This window comes from Hyperolius riggenbachi, chromosome 6, assembly GCF_040937935.1.
Source record: "Hyperolius riggenbachi isolate aHypRig1 chromosome 6, aHypRig1.pri, whole genome shotgun sequence".
NCBI classification, from domain to species: Eukaryota; Metazoa; Chordata; class Amphibia; order Anura; family Hyperoliidae; genus Hyperolius; species Hyperolius riggenbachi.
Window position 1 is genome coordinate 74,232,675 of NC_090651.1, and position 17,123 is coordinate 74,249,797.

The 17,123-nt window shown below is 45.4% G+C and overlaps 1 protein-coding gene across 3 annotated transcripts in view; it reads left to right on the top strand.

The window, feature by feature from the left end:
• Positions 1-17,123, top strand: part of PTCH2 (patched 2) — a 91,836-nt gene that overhangs the window by 20,347 nt on the left and 54,366 nt on the right. For all 3 annotated transcript variants that reach the window (XM_068239517.1, XM_068239521.1, XM_068239518.1), the window contains 2 exons: positions 7,196-7,343; positions 11,754-11,892. Coding sequence is in view for 1 of the 3 variants with exons in the window: in XM_068239521.1 (XP_068095622.1) it covers positions 11,875-11,892 (18 nt within the window). In the remaining 2 variants the exon portion in view is untranslated. The remainder of the gene's footprint in view (positions 1-7,195; positions 7,344-11,753; positions 11,893-17,123) is intronic.

A 17,123-nucleotide genomic window follows, 5' to 3' on the forward strand; every position in this document is an offset into this window, starting at 1 on the left:
AAACAGGATTCTCCACGTCTCCACAAGCTCAGGAAACACCACAGCAGTGTGTATCAGCATAGCATAGGGTAGCCTGTTATAGAGCGTACAGTGTATGCAGATCAGCCAATCAAACAAAATGGCAAGGCACATGAAGCAAGAGTTCAGCATGTATCAGTGCAGCATGGCATATCTTGTTGTAGCAAGCATAGCATATGCAGGTCAGTCAGTCATGTGGAGTGACAAAATACATGAAGCAGAGGTTCATATATGGACAGCATTAGCAACATCTCTGTGCAGTCAAGCAGTTGCAGCTGAATTTGATTAGCAAAGCCTGTGCCCAGTGGGCTCTTGTGTCCTCCGATATGAGGCTCCTGCAGCTTCTGGTGGAGCATAACCAGGGGAGACTCCATTCAGGTTCGGCCGAACAGGGAGGAGTGGTTAAGGGCTCTGCCTCTGACACAGGAGACCAGGGTTCGAATCTTGGCTCTGCCTGTTCAGTAAGCCAGCACCTATTCAGTAGGAGACCTTAGGCAAGTCTTCCTAACACTACTACTGCCTATAGAGCGCGCCCTAGTGGCTGCAGCTCTGGCGCTTTGAGTCCGCCAGGAGAAAAGCGCGATATAAATGTTATTTGTCTTGTCTTGTGTGGAGAAGAGAGCCGGGGACCTGAGTCAGACGGCATGGGAGAGCGGAGGTGGCACCATCATGGTGGAGGACGGCGTCCTCGATCGATTTCGCCGGACTCTGCCGGCTTCTTCAGGAGGCGTGCCCTTCCGTGGATGACGCTGTAGCTAAGTGCAGGCCGCCGTCCAATCTGGCCGCAAGGCACGGCATCTCCCGACCCACCCCAGGGCCTCCGCAAGCGGGGGGGGCAGAGCAGGCAGACACGACGGGCGCGCCCACCAATGGCGTGTCCGCCAAGCCCCCCCCCCCCGCACGCAGGGGAAGGGGCGGGAGACACCAAGGAGCAGCCGGATCGGACGGCGGCAGCAAAAAAAAGCAACAGACGTCCAGCGCTCAAATCCAGGTTGATGTTACAAATACCCATAGCGCATAGCGCAACTACTGTTCAAAATAGGAAAAGCCACCAATATATAATGGTGGCCCAACAACAAAATCTGCTTAAAGTTATAAATCACAGCATATGAAACTCCGCTCAACAGCACTATTTAAATTAACCCCATCATTTGGCGTAGAGAAGATCGCACCAGCGCACATCCCCACTCCAATGGGGACCGTGCCTGTACTAGCACCTGATAAATGTCATAACCCATTTTAACCACTTCCACACCATGAAATTGTGTGCTGATCTGTGCTGCGTGGGCTCTCCAGCCCACAGCACAGATCAGCTAGCAGCCAGGGCGATCAGACTTCCCCCCTTTTTTCCCCACTAGGGGGATGTCCTGCTGGGGGGGTCTGATCGCCGCCGGCTGCTTGCGCTTGCGGGGGGGGGGGCTCTTCAAAGCCCCCCTCCGCAGCGCTTCCTGGCCTCCTTCCCCTTCCCTCCCTCTCCCTCCCCCTGTGAGCGGCGCAGGACGGATTTCCGTCCTGCGCCTGATGGGATAGGCTTTAGCCTATCAGATGCCGGTGATCCCCGGCCAATCAGAGGCCGGGGATCACCGATCTCCTCTACGGCGCTGCTGCGCAGCAGCGCCGTATACATGTAAACACCGGGGAAGATCTTCCCCGTGTGTTTACATTTACCCTGCGAGCCGCCGATCGGCTCGCAGGGTGTTCACGGAGACACCCTCCGTGAGCTGACATGGAACGGCCGCTCATACGAGCGGCCGTTCTCCATGGTATACACGTCAGGATTCAGGGGCGTATATATACGCACCGAGAATCCGGAAGTGGTTAACAAATATAGAAAATAACATTACCTGACACTCTCTGGCTCTAAACCACTAATTTCTGTCTGCTAGCTACCTTAAGGGGACCATACACTGGTCGATTTCAACCATCGATCAATCTATTGATTCGATAGAATCGATCGGAAGTTGATTATATCGAATCAGCCAAGCGATCGATTTGCGGCAGATTTCGATCGATTTGATCATTCTGACTGGATGGAAAATCTAGCTCGATCTGCTGCTGGCAGCAGATCGATGGCCCATAGAGTTGCATTGGATCTAATGGCCCAATAATGCATTTAGATGTATTTCCAATAGATTCCATTCTGAAATCTGTACTTGGCACACATCAGATAGATTCCTGCCAGATTCAACTTGACAGGCATCTGACAGAAATCTATCTGATGTTCGAATCTGCTGCAAATCTATCAGTGTATGGTATTTACATTAGAAGGTGACAGGAGGGATGGGGAAGGGTTGAGAGGCTTATCTACTGCTGTTGAATGCAGGGAATGACAAGCAGGAGGTGGATGTACCTGAGAAATGGGATTTCACAGAGAGAAAGTATAGGGGCCCATACACTCAGCCGATTTTCTGGCCGATCGATCGATTGCAAATCGTTTGCCAATTCGATTGATTTGCGGCCGATTTCGATCAATTTCAATCCATTGGCCAGGGTGGAAAATCAAAATCGATCTGAAGAGATTGCTTATCAATTTGCATTGGCCCCAATGCAAATCTGATGGCAAAAAAATGCCATCAGATCGATTTTCAATAGATTTCAAACTGAAATCTATTGGAAATCTGTTCCTAGTAAAAAATGGTCCTAAACACATCAGATAGATCAGAAATCTATCTGATGATCTATCTGCTGCTAATCTGACGAGTGTATGGGCACCTTAAAGGTGTGTTGCTAATTTTATGCTTTTAGGAGAGTATGTATGTGTGTGTATATATATATATATATATATATATATATATATATATATATATATATATGTGTGTGTGTATTGTATAGACTACAGTACTTAAACTACATAATATAGACATATGGCAATGGTAGGGATTGGTATGGTAGGCTCCTTTGAGGGACAGTTAGTGACAAGACAATATATATATACACTGTACAGCGCTGTGTAATATGTCGGCGCTATATAAATACTAAATAATAATAATATTATATATGTATGTGTGTGTGTATATATATATATATATATATATATATATATATATATATATATATATATATATATATATATACATATTTTTTTTTTTAAGTTTCTAGTTCCAGGTACAATTTAATTAAATATTATGAAGTTTAAAACACTAGTTAGCTGAGAAAATGAGTTTGACCCTGTGAAATACATTGTTATATAGTCTATTAATGCAATCTTATTTCTTTTAATTTATCATTATCATTCGCTTAAGACCCAGCATTGCTCAGGTATGTATTGGGTTGTTGTTGGGTCCGGCCACTTTTTCTAACCGTGACACACAATCTGTCAGTGACCAAGTTTGTGAACTTCGGGGTCCTTAGCATCAATAATGTGAGAATTGAAGCAGTTTACATTTTTCTATCAATCAGACAAATCTGATTGGCTGTTTGTGGCTCTGCCCCTTTTTTGAAATTGAATCCCTGTCACCCTATAACCATCTGTAACAGGTTTGATGCCTATGCCATTAACAGTATAAGAATGGCAGCAATTGAAATATTCCCCTTTAAAAACAATATTTTAATTTTGATTGGCTATTGCAGGATCCACCCACTTTCCAGAATATTAATCCCAGTCACCCAGTGACCAACTGTGCCAAGTTGGAGAACCCTGCCATTACCAGGGAAGAATGGCTGCCGTGTAAATTTTCCCATTTGAAAATGTGATGGTGGTGGTTGGCTCTGCCCACTTTTTGTAACCTTGACACACACACAGTCAGTCAGTGACCATTTTTGTGAGGTTTGGGGTCCTTGGCAACAATAATGTCGGAATGGATGCAGTCTATCAATCAAAGAAATCTGATTGGCTGTTTATGGCTCTGCCCCCTTTTCAGAATTTGAACCCCAGTCACCCAATGACTGACTGTAGCAGGTTTGAGTCCTCTGCCATTAACAGTGTAAGAATGATGAGGGGAGTTGGGTGTCCGAACGCCCTGGAGAGAAACACATTACACAGAGACAACGGGAGCCCAGATAATGTACGTTTGGAGCTCAAATGTGGTATTGAGAATAATAATCTATAATAATAATCTGAACATTTGTATACTCGGACTCAAAAGCTGCAGCCACTAAGGGAGCACTCAAGAGGCCAACCTGCAGTGTTAGGGAGTCTTGCCCTGAACTCCTTACTATATAGGTACTGACCCTAGCCAGGATTTGAACCCTGGTCTCCTATGTCAAAGACAGAGCCCCTAACAAGTACACGATCTTGCTCTCTTAATTAAAATAACCCAACTTGAGTATCGCAATGGTGCCACCATACGTAATCAGAGGGAGGGCCTCCACTATCAGCAGGGGTGGGGGGTATAAAACACAGCAGGGGTGAAGAGCCGCCCAATTTGAATAAAATTAGGTTAAAAACCAATAAAACATAAATAGATGAGGTGGCTTACTTCAATAACTATAGTCACATGTAACAAACAAGGTTTATTACGCACAGGCAACGCGTCTCGAGGGTCCAAGTCAGCTTCCTGGGGCCAATAAAAAGTGCCGAAGTAGTAGTAGCCAATAGTATCGAGCGCCTCTCCTAGAGAGATTGTCCAGGCCCCTCTCTGGACAGCTTTAAGATGAGGCTAAAAAAAACCTCTATTTCTGGGAAGCAGTAAATGTGGGTGCTGATGGAGGGAGAGATTTGGGCGCTCCCTAGGTGCCCATTAAAAATATTTGTAAGTTTGTGAAAAATGGGCGCCTGATAAATAACGGGTCCTGTGGCCGAAAAACTTGGCTACAAATAGCGGGCACTTGTTTTTCACACACTACCTGAGATTTTGAATGGGCATTAGTTTTTTTGTTTGTTTTGTTTTTTGCGGTGGGGGGGGGGGAGCCATATTTTACCATCATCATCACTTAAAGAGAATCTGTATTGTTAAAATCACACAAAAGTAAACATACAAGTGCGTTAGGGGACATCTCCTATTACCCTCTGTCACAATTTCGCCGCTCCACGCCGCATTAAAAGTGGTTAAAAACAGTTTTAAAAAGTTTGTTTATAAACAAACAAAATGGCCACCAAAACAGGAAGTAGGTTGATGTACAGTATGTCCACACATAGAAAATACATCCATACACAAGCAGGCTGTATACAGCCTTCCTTTTGAATCTCAAGAGATCATTTGTGTGTTTCTTTCCCCCTGCATCTCTCATGCACTGAAGTGTCAGGCTGCTCTTTTCTTCCTGCAAACAGCTTTGTCCTTGTCTGTAATTCCTCACTATGTGAAAGCCCAGCCAGCTCAGAGGACGATTTATCCAGCTTGTAAAAGATAAGAGAGAAGAGAGAAGCTGCTCTAATCTAAATAATACACAGGCAGTGTGCATAGAGGGGCCTGGAAGGGGGAGTTCATAGCAGAACCACAACACTGAAGAACTTGGCAGCCTTCCAGACACAGGCTGACAAGTCTGACAAGAGAGAGATAAGTTGATTTATTACAGAGACTGTGATAGTACAAAGTGCTGCAGTAAGCCAGAACACATTAGAATAGCTTTTGGAACTTGTAGGATGATAAAAAACAGGATGCAATTTTTGTTATGGAGTCTCTTTAAGCATTGTAGAATATCTGTAAATTTAGCAATATTCTACTTACGGAATTTGGGTGGCCTACTTTCCTGGCGCCTCTTTTTCATGCGTGCCTTTTTCCAAGCCCTTGAGACTACAGAACGCAGGGTCACAGCACATTTCAGGAATTTTCAAAACAGACTTTTTTGTTTTCTTTTCTCACCCTTTTGTGTCTTGAAATTTGTCATTAATTTTGTATCTTGCAATTTTTTTCACATTTCACTAATTATATCACTGTAAATACCAGGTCTGTATTTTGTACCTGTGTCTGTCTGGTGCATACCATTGTCTGTATGATTATGTGACCCCATGTTTGTTTCTTACTTTGTACAGTGCCATGGAATATGTTGGCACTTTATAGATCAATAATAATAGGCTCTACAATTGAGAAAAATGATCAAGTAGCGCAAAAAAGAGTGACCGCCACTCAATGAACTATAAAATTACAAAACTTTATTAGTCAATAACCACTTCCAATCACCAGCTAATTCCCCAAACCCTGGGCCCTTCCCCCCCCCCCCCAATAAAAAACTGCATTGGCTATCTTAACAGGAGTGCTCCTGACCACACACCCATCGACAGTTACACCACATGCATACAATCTAGATCGGCCGATCTCTAAAAACTGAAATCATGTGGAAACTGTGAAACTGCGTTTGGTTGTCCACTTTCAATGGGCTCAAAACTGACTCGCCTAGTCCCAAGTGCGCAGCGAGAACACGATAAGGGCTTCGCTAAAGATCTGACATGCCGGATCTTTAGCAATTGTCGTGCGGTCGCTGTACACACGCTGGTCTGTCTGCCCGATTCTCCGCCATGTCGGTCGTTATTGTCCGCTGCAGCTGAGTTCGGACCAGCATGAGTATGTGGCTTAAAGTGTGGGTAAATTCAGGCGGATCAGATTGCGTAGAGCCCACATATGCTATCAACCATCACCTGCAAGGACCCCAAATAAGATTCAGGCACCTTTCACACTGTGGCATTGCGTTGCCCTGTTTTTACCGCATGCCAACGCTACATAAATGAAAGTCTATGGGGCCTTTCATTTCACGGAAGTGACATTTTTGCCACATACTTATGTTACCGGTCAACTTGTGCAGCGACTTGCGGTGGACTTGAGGTCATTAAGTCAATGGCAACGCATATATTTTTAAAAATGTGCGTGGTAGTGTTGCGGTGCGCATGCATGCAAGCGTATTTTGTCAATACAGTTCCGTGCAATTCGTGTTTACAGCCACAGGAAGCGAGTGCTAGAGATCCTCACTGCCTGCTGCCAGATGAGGATTGCCATGTATTAACGTGGAAATAGCCGAAAGCTGGTTTGTGCCGCTGCAGAGCGATGTGACCCTGACATCGCAACGCTAACGCCGGTTAGCGGTGTGAAACTGGCCTCAAGCAAATGTGCTAAGAGAGGAACTGGGGTGAGTGGGCAGATGCTGGACCAATCTGACATTTACCAATTTATAAGTAAACTCTAAAGTGAAAAGATGCTGTTCAAAGGGACTTCATGTGACGTTCCAGGGCGTGGTGTTCTTGCGGTCTCCTCTGCATTCCTCCCTATATTAAATTGACACACTTTTGTCTTGTGTTTCCACCCAGAACCCTGAGGGAGAGTCACAGCCGGCAAGCAGTCTACCCTGACATAAGAGCACATGGCCAGCGCCTGAGCCACAACCCCCCCTGCTGGACACTCACTGGCGCTGCGCCTGTCACTGGATCTGCAATTTATAGCGGCAGTGAGCAGAAGGTGAGAAGGCATTCTTCAGCGCAGCTGTTCCCAAAACTCCTGCAAACCTTTTATTTACATTGCATGCTCATTGGCCGGGAGAAATCTCTGCTGCCTCACAGGTACAAGAAAATATGCCACGTGTGAGGTAGCTGACCCTGACATGATGAAATGAGGTCTATCCATGGAATAGAGGCAGCAGAGTGACTAAGTAGCATGCTTGTTTTGCTGCTCTGACGCTGTGGGTTCAGGCTTCCCGGGACACGAGGGCCCTGGTTTAATACAGCTGTAGAATTTCAGGGACACAGCAAATTTGGACTGCATTTGTTAAACCTTGTCTGTTATTTTGCGGCAAATGTTTGTAATTATCACCAAGTCTCATATCAGATCGCTGTGCAGATTGCTGAAAAGTTATTGAAATGTGAGCTATGAGATCCTCCAGAGATTTCCCATGCCCGTGCCCCTTCTTAAAGAGGAACCCCAGTGAAAAAAATTGTAATAAAAAAGTGCTTCATTTTTACAGTAGTTATGTATAAATGATTTAGTCAGTGTTGGCTCATTGTAAAATCTTTCCTCTCCCCGATTTACATTCTGACATGTATCACATAGTGACATTTTTACTGCAGGCAGGTGATGTCACTGGAAGGAGATGCCGTTTGCTTTTTTGGCAGTTGGAAACAGCTGTTATTTCCCACAATGCAACAAGGCTCCCACAGTATGATGTCAGGACCTCAGAACTGTGAAGCACTGACATCACATGTGGGAGGGGTTTCACCACAATATCAGCCATACAGAGCCCCCCTGATGATCTGTTTGTGAAAAGGAATAGATTTCTTATGTAAAAGGGGGTATCCGCTACTGATTGGGATGAAGTTCAATTCTTGGTCACGGTTTCTCTTACATCAGGGCTCCTCTTCTGGCACAAGTACGGTCATGCTGCACCCGCGTGAGTGCGGCGACCCTCATGAACAAGAGGCTGTGGCTTACTGCACAGAGGCGCCCATACTCGTGCCTGAAGAGGAGCGCGACCCTGAGGTTCATACCAACAAACCCTTGTCCATAATCTTTGTTTGGTCTATGCTTGGAGAACGGAGGACAGCATGGGAAGCCTCTATAAGTTCCCATGACTTCCCTCTTCTTCGGTAAGTATTTCTTTTTGTACCCGAGCTTTGCCTCGTGTACACTTTAAGCATTCTCCACAATGATCTGATATGACCCAGTTGAAGATTGCAAACTTTTGTAATATAAATAGACAATTAAAAATATACAAACTGGGTGTTTATTGATCCCTAGACTGGGGTGTGTTTGGCAGGATCAATAGACTCTTAAATTCCACTAGCAACAAGGACAAATGTGCTTGGTCTTTATTACATAAGTTGCTGCATAAAGGTGCCCAAACATTCCTGAATTTGAGGCTTCAATATCTTGCAGATTCGAACATAATAATCAAATCTTGCACAGATTGATGCCACACATGGCCACCAAATTTCCAGCCAAAATCAATCGAAACATTAAATCAGGAATGCTGGAAAGATTTTGGTCTGGTGTGCACTGATAGCATTGTTTGATTTCCTAGTCCAACAGACTCCCGGACGGTCTCCAACCCTCCCTTATGTAATGTGTGCTCCCCGGAATTGTGGTGAGTGTTGCAGTGTAGCTCACCTGTCTGCTGGCACGCTCTTTTATATGTTCTGTCTCCTTTCTTCATTGCCACCGGGGGCGTCAATACCCCCATGACCCCACCCCGGGGGCGTCAGTACCCCCATGACCCCACCCAGGGTCATCTGTACCCCCATGACCCCACCCCGGGGGCGTCTGTACCCCCATGACCCCACCCCGGGGGCGTCTGTACCCCCATGATCCCACCCCGGGGGCGTCTGTACCCCCATGACCCCACCCCAGGCTAAGTTCCTTAATGGTGATGTGCTTAAAGGACAACTGAAGTGAGAAGCATATGGAGGCAAGGCTGTGTGCGAATTCTGATGGCTCTGCCGTGCATATTTTTTCTGCACAGAAAAACGCTCAGAAATCCTGACAAGTGGAAACAGTCCCATCCACTTGTGTGGTCTATGCGAATTTGCATGCAGGAAACGCTTGCAGATTCGCTCTAGTGGAAGCAGGCCCTCAGGGTTATCTCTTGGCTAAACATCCTCTGCATCTTCTCTGCTGTGTCTGTGATAAGTCATTTGAGCGGGAGTCAGGTGGGACAGAAGAGGGGGAGAGGGGAAAGAATACACTCCCACACAGACCTTCTCTGAGGTTTGCAGAGATCATGCACTTGTTATGTTCTGAGAACCAAACAGGATGGAGACATTTTCTTGTATAAAGGAAAAAATGAAGTGAGAGGGATATGGAGGCTGCCATATGTTCAGCGCTGCGTAATATGTTGGCGCTTTATAAATAAATAAATGTATTTCCTTTTAAGCAATACCAGTTGCCTGTCAGTCCTGCTGATCATTCTGACATTAGTAGTGTTTGAACCACACACCAGAACAAGCATGCAGCTAATCTTGTCCGATCTGACAATAATGTCAGAAACACCTGATATGCTGCACGCTTGTTCAGGGTCTATGGCTAAATGTATTAGAGGCAGAGGATCAGCAGGACAGCCAGGCAACTGGTGCTGCTTAAAGGACCACTGTTGCGAAAATCTTAAGGGCCTGTTTCCACTTGTGTGGTGCGAATCGCCGTGGTAAAAATTTGCATGCGGATGCGAATTTCGCATGCGGATGTATGCAAATTTTCATGTAAATTTGCATGAATGACGCTGTATGCAAATTTAACCATGGCAGTGCCTGTGCGCAAATTCGCATGAAAATTCGCATACACCCGCATAGCGGTATGCGAATTCTGATGGCCCTGCCATGCGGATTTTTCACGCGGACGAAAATGCTCAAATCCTGACAAGTGGAAACAGTCCCATCCACTTGTATTGGCTATGCAAATTCGCATGCGGCAAACGCATGCGAATTCGCGATAGTGGAAACGGGCCCTAAAACTTATGTACAGATGACAGATAAGAAGTATGTTTCTTTCAGAGTAAAATGAGCCATAAATTACTTTTTTCCTATGTTGCTGTCACTTACAATAGGTAGAAGAAATCTGACAGAACCGAAAGGTTTTGGACTAGCCCATCTCCTCATGGGGGATTCTTAGAGTTTTCTTTATTTTCAAAAGCACTTAGTGAATGGCAGTTGCTCCATCCAACTGCGAAAAAAAAGTGTGCAGCGAGCAGGGAGGCTGCCCAGCATCTTTATCTCCAGGCTCAAACCCACTAGAGCGATTTTGTGAGCATTTAGGGAGCGATTCAAACCGCTAGCGATTTCCCTAAACGCTCAGCTAATGTTAATGGATGTGCCAAATTCCACTGGAGCGATTGTGATTACCAAATGGCAAAACGCAGGACATGCAGCATTTTTCACGTTTAGCGTTACCGGTAAGTGTTAGCGTTTCTGCAATGTAAAGTAAATAAACGCTGGCGTAATCGCTCATCAAAACCTGCACAGAGCGATTTTGCTAGCGTTTTGAAATTAGTGCACACTGTAAACAAATTAAAATTAACTGAAAGGACCAATCAGAATTAAAAACGCTAATTGCTACACAATCACTGGCAAAACGCTTACACTTTTTAAAAGCGCTCCCTAAATCGCCAGAAAACACTCATGAAATTGCTTACAAAAGACTCATACAAATCGCTAGCGATTGCGATTAGCAATAGCGTTTTTTTTAGTGGGTTTCAGGCCTAAATCATTTTTTCAGGGAGCGTCTTTATAAAGAATAAAGGTCATGCTGAGAGTCCCCTATGGCAAGATGGACTAGCTCAAAACCTGTCCATAATGTGAGCTTTCTACTACTTACCGGAAGTGACAGCAACATAGGAGAAAAGTAATTTATGGCTCATTTTACTTTGGAATAAACAACCTTCTTATTTATATGTGTTTACATATATTTTAGATTTTAAGATTTTTGCGACAGTGGTCCTTTAAAAGGAAATAATTATAGCAGCCTCCATATCCCTCTTACTTCAGTTGTCCTTATAGAAAAATGAGCAATCGGACTCTGACAACAGTTATTACTGGGTCATACGATCTCTTGTTGGATGTTCCCAGTATTACAAAGTGGTCCAATGAAGGACAACAGATGACACTGTGACAGTGTCATGGGTTCTCAAGGCTCATTGTAGCTCATGGAGGGAAGGCATCCTTGTCCTTGTTCAGGTGAGTGGCTTACTTCACATGAACGCAATGATGGTGTTTGCATGGATGGTCTGCTTCCACTGCATTCCACATTGCCAGCACCGCTTGTGTATAAACCCAGCGTCTGCATGTGCTCTGCCCAGCAGCCGCAAATGGCAGAAAACTGGCAACAAAACACTGTGTGCATTTAGAACGCGTTCACTGCAACTGAAACACTGTTTGTTCTTTTGTACAGCTCTACCAAACATGACACCGAAGGCCCGCATGATCTGTCATCGATAGCGCCATTGAGTACTACAGCGTTCGTCTTTATAGCGGTAACACCATGGTAACCTGATGGGAAGACCACCAGAAAAATGAGTGCCAAGGCGCTGGTGAGAAAGAGTGCTTAGAAAATATTATAGTCAGATGATCTACAGCCAGTAATCTGGCATTTGTTAAAAAAGAGTAAGGATGACAGCATCCATATTACTGTCGGTATACATTAACTGTGAAGTGAATAAAAGCATTAGGCTGGGTTCACAGTGGGAGCTGCACTGCGTTCCCTGGAAAAACAGGAACCCAAAGGAACAAAAAAGTCATACCACAGGTAATACGACCTTTGTGTCGCATACAGCGAAGCATACATAAAGTATGCTTCACTGCCACTGTTACTGTGTTATGCGGTGACGCATAACTGTAGTAGTCCATTGGATCCCATTGCATGAGATGCACTCTGGGAATGTCGCATAGACTAAGGGCCTGTTTCCTATAGAGATGAAGCCACAGTGCTTCATGCTGGCGCAGTGGCGCTATATAAATCAATTATAATAATTATTATTTCACAAATCCAGATCCGGAATCATAGCCCATTGAAATAAAGAGGCTGCTTCCGAATCTGCGTGTGTGAAAAGAAAAAAACTGAAGCACTGCTGCAGAATTCCAGACAACTCATCCGAATAACCGTGCGTGGCACAACTACAGGGATTCTAATGCATAATCGCGCTGCACAAGTACACCCGACGCTAGTTGAAATCTGACCCGACTATTGCAGTGTAACTTTCTGCGATAGATGCCTCCATAAAGTCACACTGCAGCTCTCCACTGTGAACAATGTACTGTAATTAGTAATTCCCTTAACGTGAACCAGAGACAAAGCACCCTCATGTATTTTACCATATATATCAGTGGGAACATTAGAGAACACACCTACCCTGCTCTCTGCTTCATCCTTCACTGCTCATCCCTGATAAAATCCCCCGACTGAGCATTCAGTCTGGCTTTGCTCAGGAATCATTATAGCTGAGTCATTATAGCAGAGCCACAAATGGGCAGGCTTGGGCTTGAAAATACATCAGAGAAGACAGACTCGGCTATAATGATTCCTGAGCAAAGCCAGACTGAATGCTCAGTTGGGGATTTTATCAGGGCTGATAAGCAAGCTGAGCAGTGAAGGATGAAACAGAGAGCTGGGTAGGTGTCTTCTCTAATGTTCCCACTGATACATATGGTAAAATACATGAGGGTGCTTAGTCTCTGGTTCACTTTAACTGTAAAGGTGGCCATACATCAGGCGACTATGCAGCCAATCGACCATCCAATGCGATTATTTTAATTGAATCAGATGAAGATCGGTGCTGCCAAAAGCATGGCCGATCGATGATGCGACCAATTTGTATGGGGAGGGGAGTCACATTTTACACTAGGAGAGACATCACCGGAGGCAGCGGATGTGACGTCGAGGCTGATTCCCAATAGATTTCATGCTGAAAACGATTGGGAATCGGCCTGCGGTGTATGGGCAGCCAACAGATCTGGATTTGAGCAGAGAGAGATCTGTCTCTTGGTCGATTTGCCCATATATATCGTCTGATGAATAGGCACCTTTATTCCATGTGGACAGGGCCCTCTTCTATCGTATCTTGGCATCACTACATCTGTGTATCAATGTTTTTTGTCCATTCAACTTGTTTGCAAATATCTGTCTGTCTATCTATCTATCTATATAGCTTCGTACTCAGTACCCGACGGGTCCCGCGACGTCCCCTTGACGATGGTCGTTAGCGACGCCTCTTCCTGCCTGCGGGTATGCACCACATCATGCAACGTTACACGTCGGGAGCGAACAAGACTTCAAGCGATATTGATATTTTGCACACCAGTCGGGATCTTATCGATCCAATCCACCGTGGCGGTCATTATTGCGTCGCTAAGTGATGTTCGCGTGGTCGTGCGTCTGTACCCACGTCGCAATATAGTGGAAATGAGCATTCGGCGCTCAAAAAATCGCCGGTCGTCTGTAAAATTGTGACATGGATACCTAGCCTATGCATTACAGCACCGGCAACAATCCTGATCTGTAACTGATCTGAGAGGGATCTATGCCTTCCACACACTTCACATAGATTTTTCAAGCTGAAATCTATTGAAAAGCAATCAAGCCGCAGCATTTCACAGCTCGATGCAGTGCATTGCTATGGGCCGTCAATCTGCTGCTCCCGCTTCCTTCAATCAATCTAGATTACCTGTCCGATCAATAACTTTGATTGCCTTTCCTCTGAACTTTATCTAAATTACGATTGGTCAAACATCCTGGGACATAGATTTCTGGCAGATTTCATCAGTGTTCAAATCATCTGGGAATTGAATGGGAAAATTGTTCAGTGTATGGTTACCTATAGAAAGCAGAGTGCCCAAACAACCTCTATGTCATATGAGTGTTTTGCAGCTAAACATTCGGTTTTAAAATTGTGGTCATGTGACCTTGAGGGAAGATGGTCAATTAAATGCCAATAATTTGAAGTTGATGCAAATGTTATGTTCACTTTAGGCAAAAACATGCAGCTTGGAATTGGTCCAATGAAACTTCTTAGCTGCTGCATTTGACTGGTTGGATTGCAAGTTGCACACATTTTCAGAAAATTAACATACCATTTGCTGCAACTCTAAATTCTTAGCATCTTATTGACTATCTCTAGTCAGACCTGTAGGGAGGCTGGTGTCCAACAAAATAGCCTACATCTTCAAATTAACCTACATTCGCCTAATGCCTAAAGGTGCCTACACACCTTTGACAGATGTCGCCCTTTGGGGATTAGGACCTGATCTCCTTGGGCGACATCGCTGGGCCAGGCTGCACATACGCATGTAAACTGATGACGCGCTGTGCTGCTATGCAGTGGGACAATGAAAACTTGGCGCACTGGATACTGCTTTCCAGGGCATCATTATGGTGTTTGGACTACAAGGGGCAGGGCACATAGAAGGTTGCAGCCTGAAGCTCTGGAGTGACGAGATGCAAGAAACCACCACCAAATCCTGTATAGGCCACTGCAGTTGTACTCTTGATGCTCGAATACCTATGGCTTCCCTGTAAATTTCACATCACAGTAGTATACATGCTGAAACTTGTAGTTCACCCACAGATCTAGTCAGTGTGTCGGAATGAAAACGTAGCCTGGTGATGGGACCCCAGTGGTGGTATGTAAATTCCCCATGGGCTCCTGACAGATAAAAGGAGATTAAAGAAATCCATCATTTTGTTCCCCCTTATTTAATTGCTGCAAGCTGTCCGAGGGGGATGTGGAAGAGGTTTGGGGTTGTATTTTGTGACACGTTGTTTGTGCAGAGATGTGAAATGGAGCATTTAGCGGGTGGGAGGGAAGAGAGGGGCCCGGCCTTTCACCGAAATATACACAACTCCTTACATAAATAATCCATCTCAACACTGCAATCTCCTTTCTATAAACACACGTCTGAAAAAATCAGCTGAAGAGAAGGCAAGCTTTGGGCCAGCTATGTCCTGTTTTTTTCTATTTCCAAAGCTGAATAAAAACAACAAATGCTCCATTCTTATGATAAACACATTCAGGCTCCAGATCCCCTTGAAAAGGAAGAAAAAAAAAAGGTTTGCAGTTTAACCGAACTTTAATGAACTTTTTAAAGCAAATTTTGCTATTCAGTCTGTCCTGCAATAGAACATTTTATGAGATGGTAAAATAAAGTTTCTATACTTTGAAAATGTACTTTGACATTTCACGCAGTTTCTTCTGCCACTCAGACTGTCACCAACTGCAGCATTTTATTGGGGGGGTTAAAAATATAGGTTGTTTATATTTTATATTGTTTATTTTGAAACTATTACTTGCAGCACTTAGCCCGTCTTCAGTAGAGCAATGTGGCGGTGCTTATAAAGATGGCTATTTTTTGGCATTGAAGATTATTTTTGCAATCAGGCAGTACTGCTTATGAGATGATTGGTTTTGCTTAATCTGCCAGGGTGGCTTGCCATTAGATTGAGACATGAAGCCTTTGACTGATTTCAGTATATGTTACAGATATTTTGTAATATGTTAGATGTTTGGATGGATGGAAATATTGTACTTAACGAAAATCATTTTAATGCTGGGCACACGACTTTTACCACCTTGCCACATTGCTCCATTGGATTGAATATCACATCTTGGCAGATCTGAGATCCCTACGTTTGCCACTAGCTTAGTATTGCTCCCTGCTGTATTGAGCTATGTAGCCTTGTTTTTGTGCAGGTGCTGCTTGCGCAATTATTTCCCTCCCTCTCTCTGGCCTGCCCACTCTCCCGCTGTACTGCCTGTGCAATTATTTCCCTCCCTCTCTCTGGCCTGCCCACTCTCCCGCTGTACTGCCTGCGCAATTATTTCCCTTCCTCTCTCTGGCCTGCCCACTCTCCCGCTGTACTGCCTGTGCAATTATTTCCCTCCCTCTCTCTGGCCTGCCCACTCTCTCGCTGTACTGCCTGTGCAATTATTTCCCTTCCTCTCTCTGGCCTGCCCACTCTCCTGCTGTACTGCCTGTGCAATTATTTCCCTCCCTCTCTCTGGCCTGCCCACTCTCTCGCTGTACTGCCTGTGCAATTATTTCCCTCCCCCTCTCTGGCCCGCCCACTCTCCCGCTGTACTGCCTGTGCAATTATTTCCTCACCCGCTCTCACCTGCCCACTCTCCCGCTGTACTGCCTGTGCAATTATTTCCCTCCCTCTCTCTGGCCTGCCCACTCTCCCGCTGTACTGCCTGTGCAATTATTTCCCTCCCTCTCTCTGGCCTGCCCACTCTCCCGCTGTACTGCCTGCGCAATTATTTCCCTTCCTCTCTCTGGCCTGCCCACTCTCCCGCTGTACTGCCTGCGCAATTATTTCCTCACCCGCTCTCACCTGTTCACTCTCCTGCTGTACTGCCTGTGCAATTATTTCCCTGCCTCTCTCTGGCCTGCCCACTCTCCCGCTGTACTGCCTGCACAATTATTTCCCTCCCTCTCTCTGGCCCGCCCACTCTCCCGCTGTACTGCCTGCGCAATTATTTCCCTTCCTCTCTCTGGCCTGCCCACTTTCCCGCTGTACTGCCTGTGCAATTATTTCCCTTCCTCTCTCTGGCCTGCCCACTCTCCCGCTGTACTGCCTGTGCAATTATTTCTTCACCGGCTCTCACTTGCCCACTCTCCCACTGTACTGCCTGTGCAAATATTTCCCTCTCTGGCCTGCCCACTCTCCTGCTGTACTGCCTGTGCAATTATTTCCCTTCCTCTCTCTGGCCCGCCCACTCTCCCGCTGTACTGCCTGCACAATTATTTCCTCACCCGCTCTCACCTGTTC